Source organism: Felis catus, chromosome E2 (genome assembly GCF_018350175.1).
Source record: "Felis catus isolate Fca126 chromosome E2, F.catus_Fca126_mat1.0, whole genome shotgun sequence".
Taxonomy (NCBI): Eukaryota; Metazoa; Chordata; class Mammalia; order Carnivora; family Felidae; genus Felis; species Felis catus.
Genome location: NC_058382.1, coordinates 61391306 through 61398288, shown reverse-complemented (window position 1 = coordinate 61398288; position 6983 = coordinate 61391306). Strand labels below are relative to the sequence as shown.

At 64.1% G+C, this 6983-nt stretch overlaps 2 protein-coding genes across 11 annotated transcripts in view; one reads left to right on the top strand and one right to left on the bottom strand.

Moving 5' to 3' along the window:
• The first annotated feature begins 9 nt into the window (after positions 1-9).
• SPATA2L (spermatogenesis associated 2 like) lies at positions 10-6091 on the top strand. 3 transcript variants are annotated; one of them, XM_006941824.5, is made up of 3 exons: positions 10-1992; positions 2223-2526; positions 4041-6091. In XM_006941824.5, exons 1-3 carry the CDS (start codon positions 1937-1939, stop codon positions 4983-4985), a joined length of 1305 nt encoding a protein of 434 aa, XP_006941886.2. In that variant the 5' UTR covers positions 10-1936; the 3' UTR covers positions 4986-6091. The 3 variants fall into 3 exon arrangements, with proteins under 3 accessions (XP_006941886.2, XP_006941887.1, XP_019675755.1); XM_006941825.3 differs by having other exon boundaries at positions 1938-1978; XM_019820196.2 differs by having other exon boundaries at positions 1960-2526.
• The window catches only part of CDK10 (cyclin dependent kinase 10), a 24207-nt gene continuing 23292 nt past the window's right edge, over positions 6069-6983 (bottom strand). For all 8 annotated transcript variants that reach the window (XM_045045682.1, XM_045045683.1, XM_006941827.4 and 5 more), the window contains one exon: positions 6069-6738. In XM_045045682.1, coding sequence (XP_044901617.1) covers positions 6641-6738 — 98 coding nt within the window. In that variant the 3' untranslated portion in view covers positions 6069-6640. The remainder of the gene's footprint in view (positions 6739-6983) is intronic.

Sequence of the window (6983 nt, the reverse complement as noted above, 5' to 3'; positions counted from 1 at the left end):
GGCGGGGGGAGGGGGGAGCAGAAGAGGGATCCCCCTAGGGCTGCACCCTCTAGGACAGGACACGCTCTGCAGGGCCTAGGGGGCCGGGCAGGGCAGAGTCAGACATCATCACTGGACAGGACCTGGGCCGGACCTCTTGGCCTGAAGGGCTCGCAGGAAAACCTCTTCATTCTCCAGGTGGGAAATGCACACGGGTGCCCTGAGTTGTGACAGGTGTCACCTCTGAAGAAGAGAAAGCAGGGAGCCCAGCCCAGATGCTTCAGGCAGCATCTGCCAGGGGAAGAGGGTCTCCTGGCAACCTGAGTGCCGCTGAGGCAGGTGGTTTGGGCCCAGCCACCCCAGAGGCCAGTTGTGGGTCTAGGGTCCATCCTAAGCCAGCATGACTTCATCCTAACTTGATGACACGTGCAAAGACCCTGTTTCCAAATATGCTCACATGCCCAGGTTATAGGTGGACATGAACACGGGGAGACATTCAGCCCCATGAGAGGTCTCTCCATGTGGCTGCCAGCTACCCCATGGATGGCTGGATTCCAAGAGCGAACGCTCCAAGACAACGAGGTATTTTAAGGACTCAACCTGGGAAACCACACAATGTCACTTCCAGTCTGTGTGGAAGCAGCTGCAAAGACCCACCCTGATTCTAGTGTCACATTGAGAAGAGCCACATGCCCTAGAGCAGCACAGAGCAAGCGCCTGGAGTCGCACACAGCAACAGAGACGAATCCCAAACAGCACCGACTGCAGACTCAAAGAAGCAGAGGGCAGAACACCATCTACTTAGAGCTGGAGGTCCTGCCCTGCAGGCTGTGCAAGGGTGCACTGAGGACGCCCATTCACCACACTCACTAGTCGTCTTTTAGGGATGGGGCTGTGGCCTTGGATGAACGCAACGTGGGGGGCCTTGCATCCGAAGACCACTATGAACTCAGCGATGAACTGAAGAGAGTGGTTAAGCTCAACCCTTCTGCACATAAGCAGGAGAAGGTGACCAGAAGCTACCTGTCCCCTCAGGCATGGCGTGGCCCTATGGTTGGGATCAGTACGCAGTAAGTGAAATACCTCCACGTTGGGTGGTGGCCGGCAAAATGGCTCAAGGAGATCGATCCCTCGCTTCATTACCGTGTTTTTTCCAGAAGTCCCATTTGAAGAATCTGAAAACAATATTGCAGAGCACTGCCGAGGGAAAACTCAGAGACGTCTTCCCAGGCGGGGCCAACAAAAGTGTCCTGGAGAGGCGAGGGGCCCAGAAACCCAGCTGCAGGGTGCCCAGGGAGGGAGGTCTACGAAGACCTTCCCTGCGCTGAGCTGGGACTCCCAAGGACCAAATCTCTCCCATCCCTCGTCCACCCAAGTGGCCTCGGCGCTGAGCGGAGCCCAAAGCAGAGCAAGAAAAAATGTCCCCAGGGAGTTGTGGCCGGGATCAGACCTGAGCTTCGCCGGCCTCGGCTCAGGGGCCTGGAAACGACGCTGGCCTAGTCAGGAAGGGACCTTCACGCCGCCTCAGGGACCCCCAGATGATGTGCTCACACACCAGGAAGGTGAGCCCGCGGAGAAACTGAGGCCGCCCCGCCCACCCGAGGCTGCTGTTCTAACCACGGCGAAGCTCACCTCCTTGTGCGCTGGTTGAGCGCTGGGCCGGAGCTGGGTCGCTCGAGGGGCGCCGAAGCTCCAAGCGCCTGGCTCAGAGGGAGCGGCTGCTGGGACGCACCGTTCGTCGTGTGCCCGCCCGAGCCCCGGCCCAGGGTCGGGCACCAACGGCCCCGGCGGCGCCGTGGGTAGACGGGAGGCGAGGGGGCAGCTGGCCGTACAGGTGCGCGGTGCAGGTGCTCAGCTGGGCGGCACAAGGCCCCGCCCCCCGGCTCGGCCCCGCCCGTGTTAGCAGAGGGGGCTGTGCCCCGAGCAGGCCCCGCCCCGAGCGTCACGGCCGAGGCCGATGGGCGGAGCCGCAGGCGGCGGAAGAGCTCCGAGCCGAGAGGTGGGGACCCGCAGGTAGTGCGGCCGCTCGCGGGGTCCGCAGCACTCCCTGGTGGGCGAGGCGGGGTCTCTCTGTTCGGGAGCGGGGACGCAGCTGGCGGGGTGCTGTAGGCCCTGGGGTCCGCTCAGCTGACGAGGTCGCCGGGCTGCGGGGGGACCATGTGGATGCTGGGTGGAGGCTCTGGGGGGCGCACAACTGGCGGGGAGAGGTCTCTGGTTCCTGACACGCGACCCCCGCCCGCCAGAATGGGCAGCAGCTCGCTGTCCGAGGACTACCGCCTGTGCCTGGAGCGTGAGCTGCGGCGCGGCCGCGCGGGCGTGTGCGGGGACCCATCGCTGCGCGCGGTGCTGTGGCAGATCCTGGTTGAAGACTTCGACCTGCACGGGGCGCTGCAGGACGACGCGCTGGCGCTGCTCACAGACGGCCTGTGGGGCCGCGCCGACCTGGCCCCCGCGCTGCGCGGCCTGGCCCGCGCCTTCGAGCTGCTGGAGTTGGCCGCCGTGCACCTGTACCTGCTACCCTGGAGGAAGGAGTTCACCACCATCAAGGTAGGGCACTGGGCCGAGAGGGCTCCCCTACCCAGGATGCTCTGTGCCGAGGTCAGAGTTCCCTGGGGGATCCTGGAAGCCTTGGGGGCAGCTCTTGGCCAAGGTCCCCCTGGACACTCGCAGGGCTGAAAACATGGTGTGGGTGGAGGCCACCCACCCTGGGTGCCTGCCTTCTGGGTTGGGCGGGGCGGAATCCTTGCTCCTCAAAACTGGAATCACTGCTCTCCCCAAAGTGGCCCCGCGGCTCCTGTAGCACAAATCCTAGGACAGGTGCAGGAGAGGAACTTGAGGTTCCATGATCACTCTAATCCCTCCATGATCCCATTTATAGAGGAGTGTTGGGCGGGTGTATCTCCTATGAAGTAGGCACGAGCTGGGGACCCTGCACACCCTGGGGGTCTGGACTAAGTCCACCACTCGTTCAGGTACAGAGGCTGTGTCCAGGGCTGGCCTGACCCCGTAGGTGAGCTGCCAGCCTGCTGAGGGGGCAGGCATTTGGCCCTCAAAGCTAATTTGGAAGAGTAGGAAGGTGCTGATGTCATTGGGCACGTGGGCGAGTCCACCTCCGCCGGTTGCCATGGCAGCGGCCGCTTTTCTGTCTCCCCCGCCCCTCCCCCCTCTCTCAAGGGGTGAGCTCTAGAGCTTTGTTGCTTCATGGGGACACCTGCTGGTCAGAAGTTCAAGGGCTTTAACATTCGGATAACGGGGCGGGAGGCACCCTTCAGTGTCGGTCAGACCTGGCTGCAGTCTGGTCCTACTTCCTCTTGGCCGTGTGGCTTAGTGCAGGTTACCTAAGCTCCCTGAACCCGTTTCCTTGTCTGTCAAGCGGACACAAGAATAAGCCAGTCCCAGGTCTGTTGTGAGCCCTGAGTACGATGCTTGCACGCGGTAGTGCTCAGTCTGCGGGACGTGTCATCCTCAGCTAGAAGCAGAGGAATGCTGACAGGATCCCAGAGTGATAGAATTTTAGGACCGGGAGACCCACATGACCGTCATCCTCAAAAAATGCGACCCGGGAGGCACTTTCCTGTCTGGCGTTCCCGGGCTCTCCGCCCAGCTGCACAGTGGAGCCTCCACACAGTACAGGTGGTGCACCCACGTGGTGGCAGGCACAGCTGGAAAAAACGCGTGGCTAAGCCTCGGTCTCCATGGGAAAGGCTCTCCAAGACAAGTGCAAAGGCGAGTTCAGGACGTGTTGGGGAGGCCACCTGATCAGAAGGGCAGATAAGCACCCCTATTTGTGCAGGACCAGATCTCAGCAAAGCCCCGGAGGTGACAGGAGGTGGAGGAGACCCCGAGGGAAGTGAGATTTATTTCCCTCGCCGGCCCCAGCAACTAAAGCGGGTCTCGGGAGGCGGGCCCTAGCACGCGTTGCCGAGAAGCTCCTCCCATGGGCGTGTCAGCATAGCCCGAAACTGCCCCGGTTCTGGGGTGAGGCTGGTGGCCCCTGGAGCCGGCCAAGGCCAGAATGGAGGGGAGTGTGGGCTGCTGGTGACCGGGACCCTCCTCCGCAGACCTTCTCCGGGGGCTACGTGCACGTGCTGAAAGGTGCCCTCTCGGAGGACCTCCTCATCCAGAGCTTCCAGAAGATGGGTTACGTGCCCAGGGACAACCACCGCCTGACGATGGCTGCCCTGCCACCCGCCTGCCAGCTGGTGCAGGTAGCCCTGGGCTGCTTTGCCCTGCGGCTGGAGTGTGAGATCCTGGGCGAGGTGCTGGCCCAGCTGGGGACCAGCGTGCTGCCAGCGGAGGAGCTGCTGCAGGCCCGGCGGGCCAGCGCGGATGTGGCCTCCTGCGTGGCCTGGCTGCAGCAGCGGCTGGCCCGGGAAGAGGAGCCGCCACCTCTGCCCCCCCGGGGCTCCCCGACCGTGTTCCAGACGCAGCTGGACCTATACCGGGACCTGCAGGAGGACGAGGGCTCGGAGGAGGCCAGCCTGTACGGGGGGCCCTCGCCGGGCCCCGACTCCCCTCCCCCAGAGCTGGCCTGCCGGCCTCCACTCTGGGGACAGAGCGCCAAACTGTGGGGTGCCAGGGGAGGGGCCTGGGAGCCACTAGGGGAGGCTGAGGTGCTGCCGCAGGCCGGCAGCCCGCCGTACGGGGCCTTGAAGGAGGAGCCGGAGCCAGAGCCGGACGCCTTCTCCTTCCTGTCGCTGCGCCAAGAGCTGCTAAGCAGGCCTGGAGACGCAGGGAGGTCGGGGCGGGCCAGCCCCCAGCGTGGGTACGGGCCCAGCCCCCCACCCCCTGGCTACCAAGCACACGGCTGCCTGGCTCCCGGTGCCCTGCCCACCCTCTGCTGTGACACGTGCCGCCAACTGCACGCCCCGCACTGTGCCACCCTGCCCGCCTGCCGTCTAGGTCACGCACTTCGTGTGCTGCTCGGTGACACCCAGCAGCGCCTCTGGCTGCAGCGTGCACAGGTGGACACCCTCCTCTATGATGGGCCCGGGGCCCGACCTTAGGCCCAGCCAGGCCCTGGGTCAAGTGCTTTCCAGAGAGTTTCCGTGGTGCTTCTCTGGGCCTCATCACTCCTCAGGCCTGAGCCCTGGCCACCCTGCCCCCCGGGGACTCCTGGGCGCAGCAGGGTGGGGGAATCCAGGCCTCACAAAGCAGGAGATGGGCTCCTGCCTTCCATGGAAAGCTCTTGCCTGGGGCTGGCCGGCTCCCCACCCCCTGCTCCCAGTGTTCCAGACTATGTCCCAACGTGCTGGGTGGAGTCTAGTTTGTGTCCACGTCTCACCACCATGCCCACTCCCACAAAGGGCCCTCTCCCTCCTCTTTCACCCCTCCCCCAACCCACTGGAGGGGCCCAGCACCCAGCCTGTAGCTCTTGACCTATCCCTGTAAGTTGTGGTTCAGGACATGTTGCCTCCCTCTGAGCGTCCAAGGGAGATTCTCCTCACAGGGGTGTCCTTGGAGGCCCGCAGGTGACACCGTGGGCCACTGAGCACCACCGTGACCAGCCCGGGGGCTCTGCCAGGTACGTGGCTCACCTAGCCTCTTGCCGACGGAAGGAGCCGAGGGCCGGCCCGAGATGAACCCACGTGCCCTGGTCAGCGCTGGGCTGGGAAGTTGGGCCCACACGTGGAAGAGAAACGATCCGATCTCACAGCAGAGCGTGCAGGCACCCGAGGAGTCCAGAGAGCAGGGAGGCAGGCAGCAAGTGGGGCCTGGACAGGCTGTGTCGCTCGCTTCCAGGTGGAACATGGGGCTTCTGGGCAATCAGCACCCCATAAGCCACCTTGCTGGGGCTCTCTGCTGCACAGGCTTCCCACCTGATCATTCACCCCGGGCCCAGTGGTAAAGATGGGGTCCAGGCTCTTGAGTAGCCACCTGCTCAGACAGACTCTCAAGGCGCAGGCAGGCGGAACCCCTTTTCCTGGGGGGGAGGGGTCCCAGAACATACTAACCCACAGGACTGGAGGGGACAGGTGCCTGTTTCTGTGCTGGCCCCTCCTCACCAGGCACTCTGCCCGTCTGTCTGTCCCACCTCTCCTTCCCAGCACTCAGAGAACCACCTTCACATCATGAGTCAGAACCCAAAGTTCATTAAAGGACATTGAACCTGTTCACGTCTGTTAGAAAAACTTTCATCTCTCTGAGCTTCTGTTAGCACCCACTCGTGCCCCTTCCCGTCTGGGCCTCAGTGTGGGGGCAGGGACAGGGCCCAGACCCCAGTCCATCAGGCGGGATGTGACCCACACCCGACCCCTCCTTCCCATCTGAGTGTCACCAGCCCTGCCGCTGGGGCGGGGCGGGGGGGGAGGGGGAGGCTTACCAGAGCCTCAGACAGACCCTGGGGCCCAGGACGGGATGCAGGCAACCATGTGGGGGGGTCTGCCCATCCCACGCTAGCAACACCCACTGAGATGGGCCCAGCGGCCCTTTGCTCTTGGGAAGTGAGGGCCTGAGCTTCTGCGCAGCTGTAGAGGGCCGGCTGTGGGCGGGGCCACGGGTGCCCAGACTGAGTGTCAGGCCCTTCTCGGGTGCACCCACCCTGCTCTTCTGGAGAAGGGAGTGCAGTCAGCTGGAGCAGCTGGTCAGTGTCAGTCAAAGGGCGAGCCGGATCCTAGCAGCGTCGTCAGCCCGGACTGCAGAGGCCTCCCGCCGGTCACGGTCACGGCTTGCAGCGCTTGCTCTGGGCCTCACACGTGGCCGGAACAGCCCGCTTGTTGCGGTGGTGGGGGAAGGTGGGCATGAGCTCCGGCTCGCAGGCTGCGGGGAGAGAGCTGTTCAGCGCCGGGTGGGTGGGGGATGGGGGAAGAGTGTGCTCCGGGTCTGAGAGCCCCGCTCTGCATCTGTGATGGGCCCTGGGGTTGCGTCTTCCTCTGCTCCCATCAGAGAACAGTTTGTGTGGCTAACAAGCATCCACACCGGCCTCAGCAGGCAGCCCCTGCCCGCCCAGGGCCCACCCTCCACCTGGGCTCCACCAGGAGCCCACCACACCACTCCTTCAGGGG

Bases quoted from the DNA above. Each gene is read 5' to 3' on its own strand.
- SPATA2L (XM_019820196.2), top strand. From the start codon at position 2,137: ATGTGGATGCTGGGTGGAGGCTCTGGGGGGCGCACAACTGGCGGGGAG. The intron at 2,527-4,040 runs GTAGGGCACTGG...CCTCCTCCGCAG, and splicing joins AGGAGTTCACCACCATCAAG to ACCTTCTCCGGGGGCTACGT.